The 25,362-nt window shown below is 42.3% G+C and overlaps 1 protein-coding gene across 1 annotated transcript in view; it reads left to right on the top strand.

Annotated features, from left to right (window-relative positions):
- VOPP1 (VOPP1 WW domain binding protein) overlaps positions 1-25,362 on the top strand; it is a gene marked incomplete at both ends in the record, with an annotated part of 65,856 nt that overhangs the window by 22,370 nt on the left and 18,124 nt on the right. Inside the window, one exon of the mRNA XM_079538021.1 lies at positions 18,414-18,472. Coding sequence (XP_079394147.1) covers positions 18,414-18,472 — 59 coding nt within the window. The remainder of the gene's footprint in view (positions 1-18,413; positions 18,473-25,362) is intronic.

The following is a 25,362-nucleotide window of genomic DNA, read 5'->3' as shown; positions in this document are numbered from 1 at the left end:
GCTCTGACTTTATGACCTCTAACTGTGCCCTTACGCATATGGACGAGGCAAATGGAGCCTAACAGAAGAAGGTCCGAATTTCCAATTATAATGAAGTTTCCTGATTTTTTTGTTGTTTCTGAGCCTTTGAATTTTACTTTTGTACCCAAGTCTTAGATTTTCTTTTGTATTTCATTGGTACCCTTGAGTGTTGTGAATTTATAAGCATCAACTGTCTGCTAATTTGCTTGGTCTCAATTGCAAGCAGATAAGTTTGAGAAAATACTTAGCAACTGCGGATAGTTTTTGTTTTTTTCCAAATTGTGAATTTGTATTGAGTGCTTTTTTTTTTTCCAGCTGTACTCTGAGCTTGATCTGACCAACTGGTGAACTGACTAATGGTTTCAAATGAGAAAGAATAAGCAGGGAGAAATGTTTTGTGTGGATACCCAGTGGTCTACATTGTGTTGTTCTCTTGCCCCTTCTCTGGCTGCTTTAACAGTTTACTCGCCTTTGGCATTCACACCAACTCAAATAACTGCCTCCTGTTTGTGTAGCATTGCGCAAGGTCTGAAACTGGAGCATGCTGTTCCATCATTAAATGAGCAGTGTTGAATACTTGGGAAATTATCAACAGCTGCAAGTTCTTCAGCTATTTTTATTTAACTGTGGCTATAATTTTTCTGGTGTGTTTGTACTTAAGTTAGAAGTGAAAATATAAATAGGACCCCCAAGAGACTGACTTTTTGTTTTTAATTAAAAATAAAAAGGATCGTGCCTAACAAAAGCATCCATAATAGCACAGAAGGCAGCGCAGTTATTTAATCATAATTACATGAGTCTTTTAGTCTGGTTTTGGTATAAATGACTTTGTAGTCACCTGGGCACATGGTTTGGTAATTGGCAACTTCTTCAGGCAGTCTGCACCACTAAAAGCCCTATAGACAGATCATCTATCTTAGTCTTCATAAAGATTAACAGCAGCAAAGGAATTCTGTTTTATGTTTTGTAGTCCTAGCCTAGATACAAGTCAAAACCCACGGCAGCTGCTCCCTTCAACAGTCTTTGGATGAAGCCCTAAAATCAAGCCATGAAATCTTATGACGATGATGGTAAAACAGGATTTCTCAAATATCCTTGAATAAATAGTCCAGCTAACTTCAGAATTTTTTTTCCCAGGAATTGTGTGCTCATATGTCAGGAATGATGAGGCAGAGCCAGTGCTTCCAAAGGAAAGGTCAGCATGAATCCGTGAGTTAGCTGCTTGTTCTGGTCCTAAAGGGTTCAGGTTCCCCATCTGCTCCTTGCTCTAGTATCAGGCAGCTCACAGAGCGGTGCTGGGGAGGCGATGTGGGGGAGAATCTAGTATCAAAGTTCACTCTTTGTGCTTTCTGAAGCACTTGAGGTCAGTGTTCTTTCCAGGGAGCTAGGATATTGTCTTGAAATCTGGACCATAGCAAGAAAACAGCTGGGAAGAACAAGGTTTTAATTTAGTCTGTGGCCTTTTCAGTATTGCAGCTGAAGACTCAGTGAATACAGAATGAATGGGAGGAAGCCTATGCTGAAGCTTTATCTTTTCCACCAGTATAAAAAGATGCTACTCAGAAGTATTGCCGTTGAACAGGAACCGGCAGCAGGTGCACTGGTGGTTTATTTGCAAAGCAGCTTAGCAATGAATAATCTCCTTTAGCTGAGGAAGTGGGAGGTCCAATTCTTCAGCCTTTGTGTGACACGACTCATGTCAAAACATCCATTGCTTAAACTGGACATCAATTTTGAAAAAGACACACTTCTGTGAGAATTTGTAGTCATTGTTTTACGTGTTGAAAACACATTGTTATATTTCTGCATTTGTGTGGAAATGATAAGGGAGGCAGTTTTCTGTTATTCTCAGTTTCCTAAAACTTTAAGGACAAACTCAAACCTGTTCCCATTAATACTTGTGCATGTGCTTCACTGCTGTGAGTTAGTAACACATTTGTTTGTGTTGTTTGTATACGCAGTGCTCCTCACATGTTTCAAAGATTGGATCATAGAATCACGGAAGGGTTTGGTTTGGAAAGACACCTTGAAGACCATCTGGTCGCAGCCCCTCTTGCAACGGACAAAGTTGCCACCCACCAGACCAGGTTGCCTTGGGCCCCATCCAACCTGGCCTTGAATACCTCCAGGGATGGGGCATCCACAATTCCTCTGAACAACTTGTGCCAGTGCCTCACCACCTCTCCATGTAAAAAAACTTCCCCTAATATCTAATCTAAATCTTCCCCTATTTAGTTTAAAATCATTCCCTCTCATCCTGTCACTAAGACTTCTGTGTAACAAGTCAGTCTCCTTCCCATCTATAAGCCCTCTCATAAGTTGAAGCATTGTTTGGTGTCTTATGACTTAAGAATCAATAAACTGACGTAGAGTTCTTTGAGATGTGGCTTTATTGACGTGAGGTGACAGACCAGCATTTAAATCATCAGACACCAAACTGCAATCAGCACACAGGAGGGACTGGATATCATCCTGAGGGACCTGGAGAGGATAGAGAGTAGCTCTGTGTGAATCTCATGGAGTTCAGCAGGGCCAAATACAAAGTCCTAGGTTTTGTATTTGGTACCTATTAGGTACCTAGTTCGGGTCATTCCCAGGAACAGGTATGACCAATCAGTGTGTACCTGCAGCCAACTGCATTCTGGACAGCATCAAAAGAAGGGTGATCAACAGAGCAAGGGAGAGGATTGTCCCTCTCTACTCTGCCCTTATGAGGCCTCACCTGTAATTCTGTGTCCAGGTCTGGAGCTCCCAGCACAAGAAAGATGTGAAGCTGTTGGAGTGGGTCTGGAGGAGTCCCGAAAGAAGGCTGAAGCACCTCTCCTATGAGGAAAGGCTGAAGGAGATAGGCTTATCTAGTCTGGAAAAGAGAAGGCTCTGGGGAGACCTCATTGCATCTTTCCAGTATCTAAAGGGGCCTACAGGACAGATGGAGAGGGACTCTTTGTCAAGGAGTGTGTGCCCTATCATGGATGATGGATAATGGCTCTAAACTGAAAGAGGGAAGGTTGAAGTTAAGTATCAGGAAGAAATTCTTTACTGAGAGGGTGATGAGGCTCTGGCACAGGTTTGCCCAGAGAAGCTGGGTGACCCATCCCTGGAGCTGTTCAAGGCTAGGTTGGATGAGGCTTGGAGCAACCTGATCTAGTGGAAAGTATTTCTGCCCATGGCAGGAGGCTGGGACTAGATGGTCTTTAAGGTCCCTTTTAACTTGAGTTTTGTGATTCTAGAAGTGTTCATCTTTTAATTGAAAATGAACAGCATCATGAGCTGAGGCTGAGCAGCCTGTCCATGGTGAAGTGGCAGGCTCTTTCACTCATAAATTAAAGGCTAAGCACAATAAAAAATGTAGATGTGGTTTTTGTTTGTTTGTTTGTTTGTTTGCCTTGCAATGCATGAAGATGATACCAGGATTTCGATATTCCTTCAGATGGCTGGAATGAACAGCTGATTCATGGTGTCACGCTTGTCTCTGTCAGCTGGGCTCCTAGTCTGAAACCTTTTAATCTGAAGATGGGAACTGGTGCCTCACAGAGGAGAAATGCAGCTAGTTGGCAGCACCACACATCTGTTATGGTATAAAACTGACTACAACACTGGAATCTGCTGCTTTTCATCAATAGCCTTCACAGAATGCTCTCAATCCAATATAGTGGTCCTACTACTACGTGTCTGCCTTTGCGATTTCTTTGCCTGCCATCCTTTTGGTTTCTGACCTCTGATGTGAACAGCCTGTTTGGAAAAGTGGAGAAGCCTTGACTGCGGCTTGGAACTTGTGCCATTTGTTCCAATTAGCCTCTTTTTCCACTGCCTGTCAGTTTTGTTTCTGAGGAGCAGAAAGGAGGAGGGGAAGTAGACTGACTGAGATCTGAAATTGTTCTGTACAATCCACATCCTGCAGGTGTCACTTGTGGGGTCACTGGAGATTGTTAAGCATGATTCTGATTGGATTCTTCGCTTGTTACCTGCTAACTCCAGCTGGCACATACTCAGGTGAAAGAAGAATAAGCCCCAAATTTTATAGGTTCTTCTTTTCCTATTTCCTGACTTAAATGAGGAAAGAAGTGAAAGATGATATGTTGCAGTGAGAGACTGCCATAGTAGATAATACATATCAGAAATAAGAACTTATTCCTTTCTCAAATGACATTCTGGTCTCTGATTGCTGTCTCCCTTTCCTTCCTTTCTGCTTTTTCTTCTCCTTTTTCGCAGGCCTTGTCTTCACTTCTCATCTTGCCTGCTGACTTTGGCGCTTCAATTCCTCATTTGCTTCTCTGCTCTGCTTTACTTCTTTCTCTCATCTATGAGTTTACATTTTTGGCTACAGAATAAATGCTTATTTTCTTGCACAGTACTGTTTATCATGATGTTGCCTTAGTGGCCTCATTTTATAGTGCTTTTTCTGTCTGAAGAGCACCCTGTAGTGGAGGGAGGAGTGAAGAGATGCAGAGAACCATAGTGTGACCCATGCAAACAGAAGCACTACCCTTGATGCCTTGGGAGCTTCCCACTGCTTTCACAGGGATTTAATTTTCTCCAGAACTTAGATTTACAGTGACAACGTTGACCAACTTTGCAAGTGCATCTGTACTTTGTTCTGAGCGCTATTGAAGTTCTTCACACTTTCAGTTCAGTTGAATAATTTTTAGCTACTAGGTTTATGAATTAAACATGTATGACCATATCTAATGCTATTATCCATCCATAGCAGTACCTCCAGGCTGAAATCTTGAACTTTTTTGGAATGTAGATGACATGTTAATGGAGGGCTGATGTTTCATTTATACCTCATCTCACTCTTGCAGTTATCAGTTGCAGAGTGTCTCTAAGGAACATTCAGATACTCTTTGCGAGGAAAATAAACTTAATGAAGAGATTTGTGATATCTGTGTAGTGTGTATGAAAGAGAGGGAAGTTTTTTGCAACATCCTCACTTTTTTTGAGTCTCATCAAGTAACCTTTCCCTTTCATGAATGTATTTCATTAAAGGCAAGCTGAAGAGTTTAACATCAAGCAAACCACAGACCACCAGAGTGATTACCAGTGGTCCAATAGCGATTGCTAGAATTGCATCGTAACTGTTACTAGAGAAAACCAAAAGCTTGATTGGGTCCAAGAAAACTCAAGGTATGTATGGGGGAGAGATTCTAGGGCAAGGAGTGTGCACTAGTTGAACAGGTGAGAAGTCATGTAAAAAGTTCTCACCGTCCAGCATAGCCTTCATCAAGCTGTGAATTTTGTGGAGAGAGTTAAAACTGCAGGATGAGCCGAGAGGTGATTGCTATATCAAGAGATTTTTTGAATTTGTCTGGTTTTCAGTATCCAGTACCCACAAGAAGATGGAGAATATACTGTAGGTTCCAGGTGGGGTTTTTTTGCTTGCTTGTTTCCCTCCATTGTTGCTCCCCTTCACCCCCCACTTTCTTCCAGTGAGACATTTTAAAAGCAGAAAAACTCAGATGATCACTCACTCTGAGGAAATAATGCTGTTAAAAAGTGCTGAATGCTATTGAGCTTTTGATTTAATTGAAGAGATTTGTCAATACTTCTACTGGATTATATTGAAATTTGACAAATTGGGACACTAGAAGTTATTGTTGAAGTACATTCAGGCTTCTAGTAGAAGGAAAACCGATACGTTTTATGTAGGAAGTTAGTTCATTTTGAAAATTGCCTTGCCATTAGTAGGTAGGCACTGTTACCTGCCAGAAGGAGTTAAGCAGACTTTTCATGGGAAGTGCTCCAAGGACAGATGCATAGTATTTCTTCTGTTAGAATAAGAAGTGAGGTACAGCTGTTGGATTGTGTTTGTACTGGAATTTGATAATAGTATACTGTCACTATGGTAGTGACAGTCAAAGCAGGAGTTAATTTATGTTCTTAGTTTAATTTAAAAGGCACCGATATTTTGGTCTCCTTGGTGTCTATGCAAAAGGCACAATAAAGCATCTCTCTGAAAGCTTGAATTTACTTTTTAAACAAATTATACTAGGTCAAACTCTTTTGCTGGTTTTCTTTGAGGAGAGTTTGCCCTGAAAAAGGGATGTTTGCTGACAATTATTAGAAACCTTAACAGAATGTGTGCAAGAAGAGAGGCTTGATTATTAACACTGATTAACTCAAACCCACGAATTTCCTCCAGTCTTCTAGGAACTAAATCCTGAAACAAAAATGCTTACTGGATTGCAACATGGAGATAACTGTATTTTAGCCTTCAGCTAACACAGCCTTGTTTTCTGAGATATCAAATGTGAAGTTGGTCAGGTATTCAAGGTTGTTACTGTTTGAGGATGCATGTGTGTGTTTATGCAAAGTAGTTAGTAGTTGGTCCAAGAAAACTTAAGTTTCCTTTACAACTCTTTCTGTCATTAAGGCAGATTGAACCTGCATCACAAATCAGACATCAATGTTTTTCTTTGGGGAGACTGAGACAGCTTGTGAGCATACGAATGCCACAATAACAATGACTGTTAATGAAGCAGCTGTAGGTAAGCATCTGATGGCAGGGCTTACAATTCACTGATATGCAGGTGGACGCTGACCAAGAGCAAAGCCTCCCCAGCAGAATATTGAAGTAGATTTTTCTACTCAAGTTTCTTCAAAAACTGCTTTTCTAATATAAAAATGCTTGCAAGGTAACCTCTTCAATCTTAACTGTATTCAGGTGCTCACTTGCTTAATACATGCATGACGTATGTAATTTACTTTAAAATGAACAGGTGCTTATACCAATAATATATCATTAAGCATGATGGGTTTCTGGAATAAGCACTTGAAGAGAACTTGCCTTGGCCTTGCATATTTTACAGGAGAACAGCACTTACCTGATATTTCAGTATTACCAAGTTTCAGCCTTGCAAACCCTACAGGGAAATAGCACTTAAGTGGTATCTCATTATTACCAGTTTCTTTTGTTCCCTGCACTGAGTGTGCAGTTGGCCATGAACTCTTGTTTCTTGAGACTGAGGAGTTGTTACTTTCAGTGATTCAGGTGTTTTTGGACTTCAAAGTAGAAAGGATTTTGATCCAGTATTTGCAGTTTTGAAATAAATATCTCAAAGTCTTGAAGGGAAAAGTCCACGTTGAATGTTTATTAACCAATGTTAATTGTTGGTTTTCCAAAAACTTTGCATAAGAAGAGGAATGTGTCCATCAATGGATTAAATATCAAGAATGAAAGAGTGGTGGGAAGAGGAGCTGGGTCCTGTCAGCTCTTGCTGTGGAAAAGAAGTGAACGTGCAGGGGATGCATAATACAATCAGAACAAAGCCCATCAACTCCCAGGGCAACTTCGCTGGGTTGTCATAGCCATCAAAGGGATGTGCTCTCCTGCAGTCTCTGATGGCCTGTCATTGTTTAACTAACCAGCATCTGTAGCACGCTTCCATTACTGCCTCAATCTTGTCCACTCCGCAAATGACTGAGAAAATTGAGCTTTGAATCCATCTTTTTATACTCAGTCTCTCCGTGCTTTACTTTTATTATTATGGAAGATGGAAGGTGCCCCCCTAAGAATTGCAGTACAAGGCAATTTAAAGGTTGTTTTCATTTTGGGGATGGTAAATTGTAAGCATAAAATGTACATAGGAAACAGGCAAATGTGCCAATTCAGCATGAACTGAAGGGATTTGAATTGTAGCATGGATTTAGATTTAAAAATAAAATAGAGAGTGGAAGCTAAATCTAAACTTTCCTCTGAATAAAATTCTAAGCAGTACAAGTTCCAGAGAGAAGTGTGTTTCTAGGGTTAGGACTGGAAATGAAACAAGCATCCGGTCCCATGCTGAAGGAAAACGTGTTAGATGGGCGTATCTGATGGTAAAACTGAATGCATTACCTACATTCATTAGTCTTAAAGATAAAATCACTGTATGATGAAAAAAACAAACAAATAAAAACCCTAACATCTGGTTTGTTTTGGTTTTAAAGAGACTGAGGGTAGATATCCTCATTCTTGGCATGTCTTACTTTCAGTTCCTGACAAATAGATTCCTTTCCTCTTCCCAAAATCCTCCTTTGTGGACTGTTTTGTAAGATGACTTATGACTTGTTCTTTTGCTAAAGAATGCAAATAATATCCTTGCTTTTATTTCTCATGCGTGTATAAAAGGAAGCATAATAATAATAACAACATAGTAACAGAGATTACTTCAATTCTGGAGCTGTGGAAGCTGCCCACTGCTATTTGCAATAGATCAACAACTGCGAGGGGAGTTGGGGAAATCATAGAATCATAGAATAGCTTGGGTTGGAAGAAACCTCAAGGATCATCAAACTCCACCCCCCCTGCTGCAGGCAGGGTTACCAATCACTAGATCAACTACTAGACCAAGTTGCCCAGGGCCCCATCCAACCTGGCCTTGAACAAGCCCAGGGATGGGGCATCCACAACCTCTCTTGGCAACCTGTTCCAGCATCTCACCACCCTCAGTGAAAAACACCCCTCGCATCTGATGTCAATCTTTCTTCCTTTAGTTTTAAACCATTCCCCTTTGTTATCTAACCATGCAAAAAGTTGATTTCCCTCCTGTTTATAATCTCCCTTTAAATATCAGAAGGCTATTGTTAGGTCTCCTTGCAGCCCCTCTTCTCTGGACTTGACAAGTCCATCTGCATTAGCTTGTTTTCATAGGAGAGGTGCTCCATCCCTCTAATCGTCTCTGTGGCCCTCCTCAAGACCCTTTTCCAAAAACTCAACATGTTTTCTGTGCTGGGGACCCCAGACTTTGAAGCAGTACTCCAGTTGGGGCCTCATGAGGGCAGAATAGATATTATATGTTTTCTTCTAGTTGGAACAGAAAAGGCTACCACTTCCCCCTTTGACGTTGTGAGGTTCCAGTGTGATGTTGAATCTTTTTTGCTTTTCTTAAGTGAAAATGCTTTCAATATGTGGTATATCTCATGCTTTTTTACAGATCTGCCATTAGAACTTCCTTTGTAAGGTCAGTTCCATCAGGAGGGTTTAGCCCCACTGAGCTTTTATGCATGTCTAAGAGCTGCAGAGTCAGTGGATGTAGAAATAGGAAAACAAAGCAAGTCCTGGTATAGAGGATCTCTTGGCAGTTTTTGTCTTGACATCCTTCCGGCCAAGTTGGATACTTCACGTTGCTGCAGTAAGTGTCATAACTGGTTTCGCAGGCAGTCTGAAGACTCGGCACGGTTACTCCGTTCAATTATTTTGTGCTCCAGCAGCCGGGCGGCCTTTTGCGGGGCGCTGTCCGCGGTGCTGAAGATTCTTGCCCTTTCTTCCTCATTACTATTTTTTCTCCCTCGCTCACTTATGAAATGATTGCATTCAGGTGAGACTGCATAATTCTAGGACTGAAGTGCATTTGCACTGTGCTGCATAATGAACAACAACAAAAAAAGTTGAAATGAAATTTAATATAAGGGATATTTATATTTCTTTTGTGGGAAAGGTTCATCGATCTAAATGTAAAGTGGAGTTTTTTGATTCTGTGCAAAAAATACAATGATTAATGCATGCGTTCTTAGCACTAGAAGAACTAACAAATTAGCTTATTGTGCTGAAATTTTACTGTTGCAAAGGACAGACAGAAGTTGCTTCTATTAAGAATTCTTTTTGGAAAATATTCCTTTTTTTTCTCAGAGGACAGAAACAACTCCTGAAAAATAGGAAAATTTATTCTTTATGCAGTGAGTTACATAACGTTGGGTTTTGAATGAACAACTGTATATCTGGTGTAGTATCTGTTCTGTTCATTGCTACATAGAGTAGAAAGTGAAGGACAGAAGAGTCAGCATCGTATTATACACAGCTTTTCCTCCTGTTTTCTCATTAGCTTAGGGGATAAAAATAACTTATTGTAATCCTGATTTTTGGAATGAGTTGCTTTGTCTTGAGTCACAAGTGGGTTTCTTGCAATCGCAAGTGACCTGGCTTGCAAGCTCAGTTTATCTTAGATTGGAGATGGGCTACTTTTACTCTCATCTGTTAGCACTACCAGGGAAAAAGTGGGGATGAATTTTGATGTATTCAGACAAGGCTAAATCAGAATGTATTTTCTGTAGTAAATTGTTTTCACCCTTAGTCTTCACTTTTCTGTATGTACTCTTAATGGATGACATTTTGCTCTTTTATTGGCTGTGGAAGTGCGGTGTGTTCATCTTGTCTCTGTAAATCCAATCTTTCAAACTCAGCATGGAGAAGGCTCTCTGATTTTAGTGCACTGTATCTAATGAGCAGCTTGTATCTCTTCTTTCAGCTCTTGTCTAGGCACTGAAATGGATAGCACTCTGAAAACTGATAAAATTCTAAAGGTCAAATCTTATAAAGCATTGTGATTCCTATCCAATAATGGACCTTCTAGAACCAATTATTTAGTCTGGAGCCACACTGTAGACAGCCCTGTACTTTGGGCTCCACTGAACAGCTGCCAAGTGATGTGACCAGTAAACCTGCAGGCATTTACGGCAAGTGGCTCCTGTGACAAATCTTGTGCAAGATAGGCGGCAGGCAACAGGCTGCCCAGAGAGGTTGCTCCCTGGAGGTGTTCAAGGCCAGGTTGGATGGGGCCCTGGGCAGCCTGGTCTGGTATTAAATGTGGATGTTGGTCCCTGTAGGGGAGAGTGGGGGGTGGAGCTTGATGATCCATGAGGTCACTTCCAACTCTGGCCATTCTGTGATTCTGTACTCAGGCAAAGCTGGTTGTGTGTCAGATGCAATGGGGATATGTGTTCATGAATGTCTTGTCCTTCCCACTTCCTCAGTGACTGGTTTTGGTCTGGCTATGTGAAAGATGGAGGTCTCACTATATGCTGGAATAGGAAATCCTTTTCTAACAACATGTCATGTGATGCTCAGAATCAAAGAGGTCTTCTTCCATTTCTTAGATGCTTTTATTTCTTTCTTCCTGTTCATATACAAATGAATTAATCCTAGCAAAACTGCAGAGACTGTAGTCATGAGAATGAAGTTTGGATCACCTGGCCCCTATTAGTTCACAGCGTGTACCCAGCTGAAGTGAGGCAGCAGCTCACTGATGTGCCATGCTAGAACACTGGGAGCCATTCCTGTCCTATCAGGATGGCAGGTCACTCACTTAGATTTCTACTTTTTTTCCAGAATTTGTCTATTTTGTTTATTTCAACCCTTAAGGGAAATGGTGTGTAGCATCTTTCTCTGGATAAAATGAAGGAATGGTGCCCTCAGCGACTCGGAGCTGATATATTTCATTGACTGAGATCAATAGCAGACCTGTGCCTTTTGCAGAATCTGGCTTTGAACAGATGTTACCAGCCCAGCCTCAGCATTCTTTCAGAATACAGACGATCATCATCCCACCCTGCCCTTCACAAACATGTCTGTCAATAGCAAGCTGCTTTTTTTCATTGCTACCTGTCACAAAAAATGATTCTACTTGTATTGCAGAGTATTTACTATTTACAGATAAGGCTGTAATTGTTGTTGCCTTGTCATAATTTAAATCTCCAGTAAAAGCAAAGTGCATAAATCCATGGCTCCCTTGACTGCAAAGACTAATTAATTGACCCATTCTCTTTTATTGTCCTGTGAACAGAGAGATAATTATCTACAATTTAGAGGATATTTCTGCTAGACAGTGTTCCTGCAACCCCTACAAAGCATAACTAATGATCTGTGGAACACTTTCCGACATTCAGTGAGCAGTCTACCTGGTTTGTCTTCCTCCACATTGTGTGCATGCCTGTGTGCTCACACTCTGTATTAGGTGTGATCAAGGCCAATTTTTGCTTCATGTTTTAGTAACTTCTCTTTTTCATTGTTCTTACTAGCAGCAGCAGCATTTGCAATTTCAATCTGTGGCAGAAAGCACATTTCCTTTCTTAGAGGAAATGCGAATGAATTTAGAAGCCACAGAAAAGCATGGCTTGCAGCTCCTGTTGCTGCAATCTATCAGAAAAAAAACAGGCTACAAGAGATGCTGATTTATTAAAATAAATGAATAAATAAGTCTTATGTTTTTTCCTCTTCAAATACACAATCTTAAGGCAGGTTTTCAAGCATCTGGCTAATTCACATGCCTTTAATTCTTTAAAAATTACATATGCACACCCAATTAGACCTGTCTCATTCATTTAAAAATTGACACACTGTCTTATTTTTATATGTTATAGCAGTGCCAAATTGTTAAACAGCATAGGAGGAGGAATTTTATAAGCAAAATGTGCTAAGTTCTTCTGGAAAAGCGGATAGCTTCAACAGAGCTCTACCTACATCCAGTTTAAAAACCATGCACACACTTGTTTTGCTATTAGTGAATGGGTAAATGGTCTTTTCAGAGAAAATGTCATAAAACTTTGAGGTGGCAGGAGGTGGCAGGAGGTTGCAGAGTGGACACCAAGCCTGCTGTCTGAGATCCATTCCAATTGCAGTAATAAGACTGATCTTTCCTTTATGTGTGTGTGGACTGGAATTGATTGCTGCCAGCTGATGTTTCCTAACTGCCTTCTCTCTGACAACTGCACAGGCACAAGACTGCAAAGACTGAGTGAGGATCAGAGCCCAGTGCTGCGGGCAGATGTCTCCCATGAGCTTGTACAGCTTGCCAGAATGTTTGTACTTAGCATGAGACTGGTGATCACAGTCTGCTTCAGAGGATGTATTGAGATCCTTAGAGGCACCACCAGTGTTATTGTTTTATTATCAGTGAACTCCCATGAGATCTGCTAACTAGCAATAGAGACTGTGGTTAGTAGCCTACTGCTTTATGTTGGGATTTGCTTATCAATGTTGCCATGGAGATCAGGAGGAGCTCTAAATGCAGGAGCTGCAGCACTTGGTCTTATGTACATAAATGTAACATGTACCAGATTCTGCCTTGCTGCTTGTTTGTTTTCCTCATTCTTCTGTAGGAGAGCTGAAGAGCTTCCGTGCGTTATTCATATTGTTATGGTATTAAAAAATGCAGAATCAGGATTGGTGCCTGCTGTTCTAGGTCCCATATAGAAACAAGGTCTGTGCACCAGATTTTTTAGCGTGCATATCTAAGCCCTGTAAGCTAGAAGGAAATATTTGCAAAACGTCCATTTCTGTGATAGCAGTAAGCATATTCTCTGTCTGAAACAGGTAAGTCAAAATAAAATAAGAGGCACTAACAGATTTCTTACAGCATGGAAAATGTGGAATCTTCCCAGTTTGTTTTAGAAATTGAAATGTGGGTAGGAGGGCAGCAGAATGAATACTGAATGCAAATGCCTTCTTTACCTTTTTAAAGGGTATGCAGGCTCCATGTGCGCAGACACATTGCTGAGAAAACATCAATTAAAATGCTTTAGACTGACAAAGGCTTTGAGGATGTTGAGGTAAACAGTGAATCATGTTCGTTCATTAGCAGGAAGAAAAACGTTTTGCAATGTATGCTCCAGACCGGGCGCTGGACTGAAATGAGGCTTCCCAAGGGCATGACTGGGATTTCAGCCAGGGCTTGCTGCTTTGCCACTTTCAAAGGAGAAGAGCCAAAGTGTTTTGCCCTGTATCAGCAGCAGGCCTGCTGAATTTGCAATGGATATGTGTTTGCAGAGTGATGCCAAGAGAAATTTGTACTTCTAAATTCAGAGTAATAGGAAACAGCATGCTGATAATTAGATTCAGAAGAAAGCTTTCAGAAGTTGGAAGCTTAGAAGGGGTGGGATAATAGAGGGGAATAAAACAAATTTTCCATTGATGGGCCCCATGCTCTATCATTGTTAAGCAGAGGGAGGTAATTTAAGAAAAGAGGACGTGTAGAAACAGGTTCCAGCTCAGCATCACAGGCAATCCCCATCCCAACCTACCTCGGTTCCCCAGGTTCTCCTTTGTAATAGATTTGAGGCTCTGGAACTTGAGGGAGAGGTGAGTGAGGATGCAGCAGGAGGTTCACCCACAAGGTTGTCAAGGGCTGCCTCTGCCTAGAAGGAAAGAAGGGTGATTGTCATAGGCAACTCCTTTCTGAGAGGAACAGAGGGCCCTGCATGTCAGCCAGGGCCTACCCATATGGAAGTGTGCTGCCTCCCTGGGGCCCAGCTCTGGGATATTTCTAGGAAGCTTCATAGTCTGACTCTCCCCTCTGATTATTATCATTTATTGATAATTCAGGCCGGCAGCAATGAGGTCACTAATAAAATCCTGAGGACTATCAAAAAGGACTTCAGGGGACTGGGGTGGTTAGTGGATGGAGCGGGTCATATTTTCCTCTATCTGTTCAGTGGTAGGGGGGCATACTGAGTTGAGCAGGAAAACAGCTCTCACAAATACATGGCTGAGAAGCTGGTGCAATTGCAAGAATTCAGGTGTTTTCGACTATGGGTTGGTTTGAGCTCGACCTGATGGCTACTGGTGGTTCTCACCTTTCTCAAAGGGAGCAATGGATCTTAGCCCAGGAGCTGTCAGGGCTCATTGAGGGGCTTTAAAGTAGATATGAAGGGGGCAAGGGATAAAACCAGACCTGCTAGAAATAAGCCTAGAGGAATGATGACAGACTGGGGAGCGATGCAAGGGGCTCAGCTGAAGTGCATCTACACCAATACATGCTGCGTAGGCAAGAAACAGGAGAAGCTGGAAGCCACTGTGTGGCAGATAAATTATGACTTAGTTGCCATCACGGAAACATGGTGGGATCACTGCCACAGCTGGTGTGGTGCAATGGATGACTGTATGCTCTTCAGAAGGGACAGGCAAAGAAGGAGGGGTAGTGATGTGACTCTCTATGTTATAGAGTACTTCAGTGTTGTTGAGCTCAGTGCTGGGGATGATAAGGTACCACTACAGGTAAAGATCAGGGGAGGGCTAACAAGGCTGACATCCTGATGGTAGTCTGTTACAGACTGCAGGGCAAAAGAAAGGCAAAAGCCCAGGTTGAACTCAACTTGGCCTCTGGGGTAAAAGAGAACAAGAAACTTTTTTACAAATATATTAACAGTATGAGGAGGCCTAAGGAGAATCTCTGTCCTTAACTAGATTTGTTGGGGAACATGACCACTGAGGATAAGGAAAAGGCTGTGATTCTCAATGCCTTCTTTACATCTATCTTTAAAAGTCAGACCAGTCATCCTCGAGATACTCTGCCCCCTGACCCGGACATCTCAGATGGGGAGCAGAATAAATCCTGTGCTATTCAGGTGGAAACAGTTAGAGACCTACTGCTCTTGACTGCCACAAGTCCATGGGGCCAGATGGGATTCAGCCAAGGGTGCTGAGGGAGCTGACAGAGGTTATTGCCAAGCTGCCTTCCACCATCGATCAGTGTTCCTGATAACCGGAGAGGTCCCAGAGGACTAGAGGCTTGGCAGTGTGACTCCCATCTACAAGGGCCGTAAGGAGGATCCAGGGAACCTGTCAGCCTGACTTTGGTGCCAGGAGAGGTTATGGAGCAGACTGTCTTGAGGGAGATCACAGTACATGTGCTGGACAACTGGAGGATCAGGCCCAGCCAACATGGATTCATGAAAGGCAGGTCCTGCTTGACCAAGCTGATTTCCTTATGTGATCAAGAGACCTGCCTCGTAGATGAAGGAATCATAGAATCACAAGGTTGGAAAAGACCTACAAGATCATCTAGTCCAACTGTCCTCGTATCACCATTGCTACCACTAAGCTAGTAAACCATCTCCTAGCACATCATCCAGATGCCTCTTGAACACTGCCAGGGACAGTGACTCCACCACCTCCCTGGTCAGGCCATTTCAGTGCCTGACCACTCTTTGAGAGAAAAATACCTTATATCTCATTTAAATCTCCCCAAGAGCAACTTGTGGTCATAAAAGGGAAAGGCTGTTGAGTAGTCTACCTAGACTTCAGCAAAGCCTTTGACACTGTCTCCCACGGAATTCTCCTGGAAAAGCTGGCAACTCATGGCTTAGACAGTTACACTCTTTGCTGGGTATATAAATGGCCGGATGGCCATAGCCAGGGAGTGGTGGTGAATGGAATTAAATCCAGCTGTTGACCAGCCATGAGTGGTGCTCCCCAGGGGTCAGTATTGGTGCCTGTCCTCTTCAATATCCTTACTGATGACTGAATGAGGGGATTAAGTGCACCCTCAGTATGTTTGCAGATGACACCAATCTGAGAGGAACTGTTGATCTTCCTGGGAGTAGGAAGTTCCTACAGAGGGATCTGGACAGGCTGGATAGCTGGGGTGAGGCCAATGAGATGAAATTCAACAAGACCAATTGCTGGGTCCTGCACTTTGTTCCCAGTACCCCCAGGCAACATTTCAGGCTTGGGGCAGCATAGCTGGAAGACTGTGTGGAAGAAATGGACCTGGGATGTTGGCTGACGTTTGGCTGAACATGAGCCAGCAGTGTGCCCAGGTGGCCAAGAAGGCCAATGGCATCCTGATGCATTATCAGAAATAGTGTTGCCAGCAGAAGCAAGGAAGTCATCATCTGTCTGCACTTGGCATTGGTGAGGCTGCCCCTTGGGTACTGTGTTTAGTTTTGGGGCCCTCAGTATAAGAAAGAGATTGAGGCTCTGAAGCCTGTTCAGAGAAGGTCAGCAAAGCTGGTGAGAGGTCTGGAGCACAAGTCTTATGAGGAACAGCTGAGGGAGCTGGGATTGTTCAGTCTGGAGAAGAGGAGGCTCAGGGGAGACCTCATTGCACTCTACAACTTCCTGAAAGGAGGTTGTGGTGAAGTGGTGGTGGGCCTGTTCACTCATAACTAGAGATAGGACTAGAGGGAATGGCCTCAAGTTGTGCCAGGGGAGATTCAGGTTGGAAGTTAGGAAATTTCTCCAAAAGAGTGGTCAGGTGCTGGAGTGAGCTGCCCAGGGAGGTGGTGGAGTCACCATCCCTGAAGATGTGGAAGAAATGTTTAGATACCGTACTGAAGGAGATTATTTAGTGGGAATTATTGGTGATACGTGAACAGTTGGATTGGATGATTTTAGAAGTCTTTTCCAAACTTGGTAATTCTGTGATTCTATAAAATTTGAAGACAGCTCTCTGAACAGCAGCATCTCCAACAGAAACCACAGAGCCCTCCTTCAAATCCCTGCATTCATTGCAGCATAGATTTGAGAAGGGAACAAAGCTCTCCCTGAAGGAAAAAGTTCTAGTTCTTCCGTCAGAACCAAAAGGTGTGCTTCTTGGAGCTGGTGGGAGCCTGTCATAGGATTGGTAGTCAGACCTGATCATACACATCAGCATTCTGTTCTCCTACTCCCCTCTCTGTACTTGTCTTAACAATTTAATCCATAGCAGTTTGTCTTTAGGGGCTACAATTGATCCATCTGTGATTCAGCTCATCAAATGCTCATTAAATAGCTTGTAGCCTTTCTTATTCGTGAGGAGTAAGAATCAGAGATCTAAAACCACTTAATCTTAACTGGATTCACTTAGTATTCTGGGATTCGGGGAGGCTAGTAAGCTTACATGAGTTATGATCTAAAGGTGAGCTGCCAAGTGAACATGAAGAATGATCCAAGTGCTGCTGATGTGCAAGTGCTCTCTGACCTTGGGTGTCAGGTGTGAGCAGTGTGGAGAATTATTGTTAAAATCCCAGGAGAGATTTCTTGCTGCTCTGTGGAGGTGTCCCAGAATCCCCAGAATGCAATTTGTGGTGGAGCTTCTGGAACTATATGTGCAAGGGAGGCACCACTTTATGCTAGCACTGCCAGCAGGATATGCAGAAGTATTTTCTGCCTTGTATATATAGTTTGGGCTTGACATTTGTTTTTCTTTTTTAAGCGTCGCTATTGTTCTGAGCTGCTGTCTGCACTCCAGCGGTGCCTGTGGTGATACGCATTTCTCACACCGCCTGCATCACCATCCCCTCCCCCCGAGAAAATGCCTGTCACCATCCCTTAGCAAGGATATGCTGACAGTTTGCAAAAGACAACAATGGCCCTTCGCTGCAGAAAGCAGTTTCCTTTCCCAGGTCATTAAATGAACACTTGAAACATTTCCAAGATGTAGGAAGGTGAAGTGGGATCTCTGTTTTGTTCCTTTCCAAGCTTGGCTCTGCATGTAGAGAATTCCGTGAAGATGGATAATTTCCTGCATTTCACTGTGCAATCTTATGCCTTGCATCTTCAAACTCAGCATATGATGGAGATCTCTTAAGTGACTACAGCCACAGTGAGCTCTTAAATTCTCCGTATTCTTTTAAGAGACCACTTTATCAGGCAATGCATGCGGTGCACAGAGTCTATTAACTATAGTCATGAATCATGTTAACCTTTGAGGCCCCATAGACAAAGCCCACCGTGAAGGATCTGAACCTGAACAGGGCACGTCACAGTTCAGATTCACTGAATTCCCAGATGTATGTTTTAAGATTGCGAAGTCTGTGGGAAAAGACACCTTTTCAAATTGCTCAAAATAACAGTATTTATAAACACTCAGTGCTTGTGTTTATAATTGCACCTTGTTCTGTGTAAATATTAATAAGGTATTTTTCTTTCTTTGTAGTGTACAGAGGCCAAAAAGCATTGCTGGTACTTTGAAGGGTTATATCCTACCTATTATATGTAAGTAGCCATCACTTTCCTTTTTGTGATTTCTAGTGAACAAGAGATAACTAGATTCTTTCAGCTCTTAGAATGTTATTTTTTCATGGATTATACTTTTTCCATAACTTTTTTGAGATCTTTTCCCCGTCTAATTTAAAAATGAATGTGCAAGAAATTTTATTTCCTCACTTTCCCCATCTATTCTGATCTATTTCCCCTCTAGTTATTAAAAAAAAAAAAAAAGAAAGTATACAGACTCATTTCCCCATGCATTCAGATGATCTTTCCAGTTGAAAACAAAATGTTGGATATTAAACAGCTCTCTTTTCAGAATGATGAAAGGAAACATAAGTGGAGCTGTGTGAGGACAGTTCTCTCTTTGTGTTGAACAAGGGAAGGTAATCAAGGAGCATACCAAGAGTATCTTTGTCCCTATGGTAATACTGCTGCTTTATTTAGGGATTTGAGATGATTTATTGTCTGTGGCATTAACTGTCATTTTGATGGGTGGTATCTATATTCATATCAGGTTTGGGTGTTAACTAAATGCCAATGAACTGTAGGTGCATGATTGAGGATCTTTCTGAATTGCAGTTTTTTGTTTTAAATTGCTCACAGCAACAATAAAGAGGTGGATGAAATGTATGAGTGGGCGGTTATTGTTCTTGTGTGTTTGGGGGCAGAAAGGAGATAAATGCAATAGACTTTGGGTTATATAACTTTATAATTGCAAACATCTTTTAAACCTAAGTTTAAAAAAAAATAAATGGGGTGAGGAGTATGTAGCAGCAACAGGTCAGTGTTACCTGAGCAAACTGTTCCCCGCTCGCAGATAGGAAATTACTGTAATTTCCTGATCTCCCCAGGAACCTTCCTCCTTTTTCTTCTCCACCTCCACTTCATCTGCCAGAAGCAGGAGAGAAGCGCTAGAGACAAAAAACAGCCAGGAAGCCAGGCAAGAAATAAAGCTCCCTGAAAGACAGAACCACTCTGTGGTTTAATTATCTGTGATCCTGAATATTAACTGCCGAGGAAGTGTTTTTGCCTGCAATTTACTGTCTATTTTTCATCTGACTGAAATGTTGAGAATGGCCTGAACTGTATGTACAAGACATAAAATGTTTCTGCATAAATGGTTGGCTAGAACATATGAGTGAATTTAAATGAAATGATTTTCTTTGCATTCTAATGACAGCAGGACTTTGGTTCCACCTACATTTTATTTTGTTGCAATGTGGGAAAGAAGCTGGGATGTTATGAATATCCCCCTGTAACTTGACGTTCAGGAGTGCATTATTCATCTTCCCCTTGGTGTTCTGCTTACATTGCTGCCCATGTACTTTTGCAGTGTTTGTTTTCCTTGTAAATATAAAGGGGAAGCTGCTTGGATTTTGGTTGTTAGCTCAAACTCTGTGTGCCACAAGTAAACAGATACTGAGTCCTGTGGAAGAGGAAGTGTAAAGGGGAGGCTCAGTCTCTGCAATAGATCTGATGCACGCAAGGTTGCTTCTTAATTGGTTTCCATCTGATTACCAGTTTACTGTTTTTTTTTTTTTGTGCACTGAAATGGATTACTTTGCTGAAAAACAGAGTTTATTTTCTAGTCATCAAAGAGGCTAACTGAAACTGCACATAGCTTTGAAGATGGGAAGGAAGACAGTTGTGAATTAAACAGAGAACTGAGAAAGGGATTTTATATATATATATATATATATTGTTGTTACAAAGATTTGAGAGATTTTATTTTGTTTTTTAGCGTGGAAAGAAATCTGTTGTATATTGGCTGTCAGGCAAGTCAGAAGAATGCAAACTGTAGTTATGTTTGTTGTGATAGTTACTACATGTTGGGAATTTTTTCTTTTGCTCCGATAGGCTTGCTCAATTATCTTAATCCCAAAAAGAGCCAGAGGAGAGTCTTTAGCTTTCTTTATTCAGATAAAGAGAGAGACTACTGGGGGCATTTTTCTGTAGGCATGTCTCTCAACCCACCAGAGGTTGCAGCTTCTTTTTTATCCCCTCTTCCTGACTACATTGTTCCTTCTCCTTTCTTCATTGGCTGAAGTACTTGGAGGTTACAGCTTCCTGATCTGCCTAATACATGTTCCCCCTTGTATGTGTATCATACATTGCATGTGCAGTTAACTTTATGCCACCCAGGGCAGAGAAGTTAATTGGCCTATTAAGCCTGTGTAGTAAATTTCAAATTCCTAAGTTCAGGTTATTGATTGACCTTTGTAACTGAAGCCTTATTTGGTGAGAGTTTACAGACATCAAACAGAGAGGAATTTGCAAGCCTGTGCATAATTTGTCTGCATGGACAAATTTGCAAGCCTCTACTATCTCACTTAGCAGCCCGTTTTCCAAGGTATTGCATAAAGGTGTGACACTGTCCAGTGCTGGACAGTTTAAGTAAATGGAAAAAGGAAGGGGAAAGTGGTGGGATGTATGTGCTCAGTGGTTATTGTGATGGTGATGAGCATCTTATTGACGCCATTATTATTACTGTGATTATGAGTTTAAGTGAAGAAGAAGAAACTCTAAAGAAAGGCGGTAAGAATTTGGGGATGATAAAGCTGAGAGGGTAGATGAGGGTAAATTTGGAAAGAAGCAGGGAGAGGCTGTTTGAGTGTGTATAAACCCTGTAGGATTAAAGGGGGAGCTTGCACCAAAACTATAGGGAATCAATGCCTGGAGTTTCCTGATTTGTTGCTTCTGCAATTTCATTTCTTGCTAGATAGGATCCCTTGCTACTTCCTACCTGTGCTATCTTTTCATGTCTGCATTGTGAAGGAGATACACAACACCAACCTTAGTGTCCTAGGACAGTGCCGTGTTGCTTTGGCATTTGTTTTACCCACGACTGAGTTAAGTCAACTCATTCATGCCACAGAAACTGGAATTTTATCAATGCTCATAAACATCTGAAGTGCTGGTGGGGCCAAACTCTGAAAAGTGGAGCACAGTGACAGTACAAGGACAACACAAAAGTTCCACACAAGCATGAGAAAGAACTTGCTTACTTTGAGTGTGACATAGCACTGGAGCAAGCTGCGCAGACAGGCTGTGGAGTTTCCTTCTCTGGAGATTCATAACACACCTGGACACTTACTTGTGTAACCTACTATAGGGAGCCTACTTGAGCAGGGGGGGTTGAACAAGATGATCTCCAGAGGTGCTTTCTTACCCCAATGATTCTGTGATGTTTCTCTCATTTTCTAAACTTTTCTGCGTTTTCTGTGTGAATCTGTTTAAGCTTAAGACATAGCTTATTTCAGAGTGGAAACCACCATGAAAACTTGCAAGGATTTTTAGGGACACATTGCTGTCTGGCTATTGATGAAGTGAATTTCCAAGAGAATTCTTAGTTTACTTCTCTAACCAAACCAACTGGTTGTCTGAGTCATGAGATATTGTCACTTGGTTACTTTTGTTTTACTTTAGCAAAATATTTATTTCTAAGACCAGGAAAAAGAAGTGAATATAAAATAAACTCAAAAAAATATTAGTCAAAAATCCACTCCTGTGCTGAAAAAAATTAGAACATACTTGTTTAGATGCACGGAAGGCAATTCAGAATTGAAGCTGTGTCATGGTTTTATGATTTTGATTATCGGTATTCCACACCGTAACATGTAGTGCACTGGGAGTAAAAAGAGTTAATGTTCCAGTTCCATGCACCGGTCTGGAAGAGAAGAACTACATTCCCCAGAACACTCTGTGTTCAGAAACAAGATATAACCCCTGGCAAGGTCACGAGACCTTCTCTTTCTTTTTTTTGTCCCTCTTCCCTGCTGCTCAGCCTGACAGCATGCATCGCCTCAGCGCTATTGTAAGGCCTACAACTTTCAGTTTGTGGATGTACACAATGTACCCTGTGTATTGCAGGGTGAAGTATGTTCCAGATAGCACTGACTGTTCCCATAGATCTTCACGGTTTATTTTTCCTCCTGTTGTTAGCTACCTTTGCATCTGAGCATTTAACAACGTGATAAATTCCAGATGCTAGGCCCTGCATTCCTCTAAACCTTTCCTTTCCAGACATGGTGGCATTTTAATAAAGCAGCACAAATGTTTCTGAGTGTAAGTACGTGTCCGGAGATAGGGAAATACCATGGGTAATGTTTCTGGGTCAGTGAGGTAGTCGCATTCAGTAAGGGGTTTGGGTAACTTCGAGGGAGAAAAGAATTTTGGCATTATCCAGCATAGTTTTAAGATTATTTCAAATCATCCTGTTGAATAATGGTGTGTTGAAGTTCTTAATGATGTGATATGCTAAGAGAATAGTCAGGAAAAGAGGGAAAGGTTCTCAGGATATCTCCAGTCCAACCTCCTGCTCAAAACAGGTCAGGCTTTCTCAGGGTTTTATCCAGTTGGGTCTTGGAAAACTTGCAAGGAAAGAGATGACACAGCCTCTCTGGACAGTACGCTCTGTTGCTTGACCGTCCTCATGGTAGATACATTTTTTTGCTGCGTATCAAGTCAGAACCTCCTTTGCTTCAGTTTACATCCATTATCTGTGTCCCGCACTGCACCACCAGGAAGAGCCTGACTCCATCTTCTCAGTAACCTCCTGGCTCCTCACAGGTTGCTCTTGGGTCTCTTTGAAGCCATTTTTTCCTAGATTGAACAAGCTCACGTTCCTCAGCCTCCTCACAGAACAGATGAGGCCTCTGAGCCTCTTTGTGGCCCTCTGCTAAGCTTACTGCAGGTGATCAATGTCGTTCTTTTTACCAGGGCCGCAAAGTCAAATATATTATTTTAGATACGGTCCAGCAAGTGCTTGGTGGAAGATGGTAATTACTTTGCTTGATTAACTCACTAGGCTTCGGTTGGCCTTTATTGCTGCCATGGCACACTCCTGGCTTGTGTTTAGCTGGCTATTTAATGTGACCCCAAGGGCCTTTCCAGCAGAGCTGCTCTGTGCAAGATGTTTGTCCTTCCCACAGGCAAAGCTTTTGCATTTGTCTTTGTTCTCTTTTATGAGGTTCCTCTCAGGCTGTTGAGCTCACTAGCTGATCATCCCCAGGTTTAGTTTTATCTCATGCACTTGGTGAGTGTGTCTTAATTCCATTGACACGTTTGTCAACAGGATGACTTCAGATTTCTGCAGCACTACCAGTGGTTTTTCATTCTCTCTGGGGAGAGTGTGACCTATAGGCCACTGTCCTTTGAGTCCTGCTGTCCTACTAGTTGTTTAGGGTTTTTTTAAACCCCTCCAGCTCTCTGGCTTGTCCAGAGCCCCTCAGTCTGAATAGGAGTGATTTACCCTTAGTAAATTCATGCCATCTGTTCTTAGTACCTTTCTTCTCCTTCATATGCCCATAAATGTGTCTCAGGAGAACTTGGTCTTTGATTTTTTAAAATTATTATTATTTTGCCAGCAGCTGATGTAAATATGATTGGCTTATGGATCTCCAGATTGTCCTTTTGGCCTAGGTTAAAGATGGGAAAAAATTTCCGTTTTCCAGTGTCTGGGGATCTCCCCCCAAGAAGTCTCTGACTTTTTGGAGATGCTAAAAAGTGTTAGGACGTTTGCCAACTCTCTCTGTGTCTTTGGGTGAAGCTTCTCTAGTCCAACGGTCTTGTATGTTTATGTAAGTAACCTGTGACATGATCCTCATCATTGCCCAGGTGGAACAGGTTGCCCAAGCTGGCAATTCATCATCTCCAACACTACCTATAACCACAGAGACTTAGGAGATGTTGCTAGTGAGTTGAAAAAGGCATTAAATACTTCAGCCTTATCTGCTTCTGCTGTCACTAAATCACTCAGCAACAACAGAGGGTCTGTGTTTCCTTTCAGCTTTTTCTTCCGCTGCTCGTGTAGGTGTGGAAGCTCTTCTTGCTGCACTTTGGTGTCCCTTGCAGTTATCAGTCGTAGGGGACATTTGGCTTTCTTAAAGCTATCACTATTTGTGCATGTGATGTTTTCTAAACTCCTTTGTAGCCTGTTTCCTTTGTAGCCCTTGTTCCACCTCCTGAGCACTGAGTCTTTACACTGGAGCTAACCAAATCTGTGTGAGTATGTTTTGGAGGGTTACTGGTGGGCTTCGACATGAAAGATCTTCAAAAAGAAACAGGGAACCTTTATTTGGAAAAAAATGCTATAATTGATGGGAAGGACAGATGCAGCATAGAGGTGTGTCGTCTTGTAACCTCTTCTAGTTCTTATCTGACACAGGACCTGAATTAATGCTAAAAACATGGGCAGACAGAGGTGCAGTATTTTTAGGCTTAAATGATTCTGCCATAGAAAATAGCTTACTGCATACAGCAGACAACTGGAAATATACAGAGTTATGTTAAATACTGTTTAATTTTCCTTTTGGAAGTAGTATAAGAACTTTAATATAAATCTTAAACAAAAAGTGTTTTGAACATGAAGAACAGGGAGGTGATCGTCCCCCTCTGCTCGGCTCTTGTGAGGCCCCATCTGCAGCGCTGCGTCCAGGCCTGGGGCCCCCAGCACAGGAAGGACGTGGAGCTCTGGGAGCGGGTCCAGAGGAGGCACTGAGATGAGCAGAGGGCTGGAGCAGCTCTGCTGTGAGGAAAGGTTGAGGGAACTGGGCTTGTTCAGCTTGGAGAAGGGAAGGCTGCGGGGAGACCTCATGGTGGCCTTCAGTGCTTGGAGGGAGCGGATAAACAGGAGGGGGAACGGCTGTGTGTGAGGGTGGGTGGTGATGGGACAAGGGGAATGGTTTTAAAGTGAGACAGGGGAGGTTTAGGTTGGATATGAGGAGGAAGTTTTTCATGAGAGGGTGGTGAGGCACTGGAACAGGTTGCCCAAGGAGGCTGTGGATGCCCCATCCCTGCAGGCATTCAAGGCCAGGCTGGATGTGGCTCTGGGCAGCCTGGGCTGCTGGTTGGCGACCTGCACACAGCAGGGGTTGAACTGGATGAGCACTGTG

This window comes from Tetrao urogallus (genome assembly GCF_951394365.1).
Source record: "Tetrao urogallus genome assembly, chromosome: 7".
NCBI classification, from domain to species: Eukaryota; Metazoa; Chordata; class Aves; order Galliformes; family Phasianidae; genus Tetrao; species Tetrao urogallus.
Note: the sequence above shows the minus strand (reverse complement) of the source record. Positions and strands in the feature narration are given on the sequence as shown.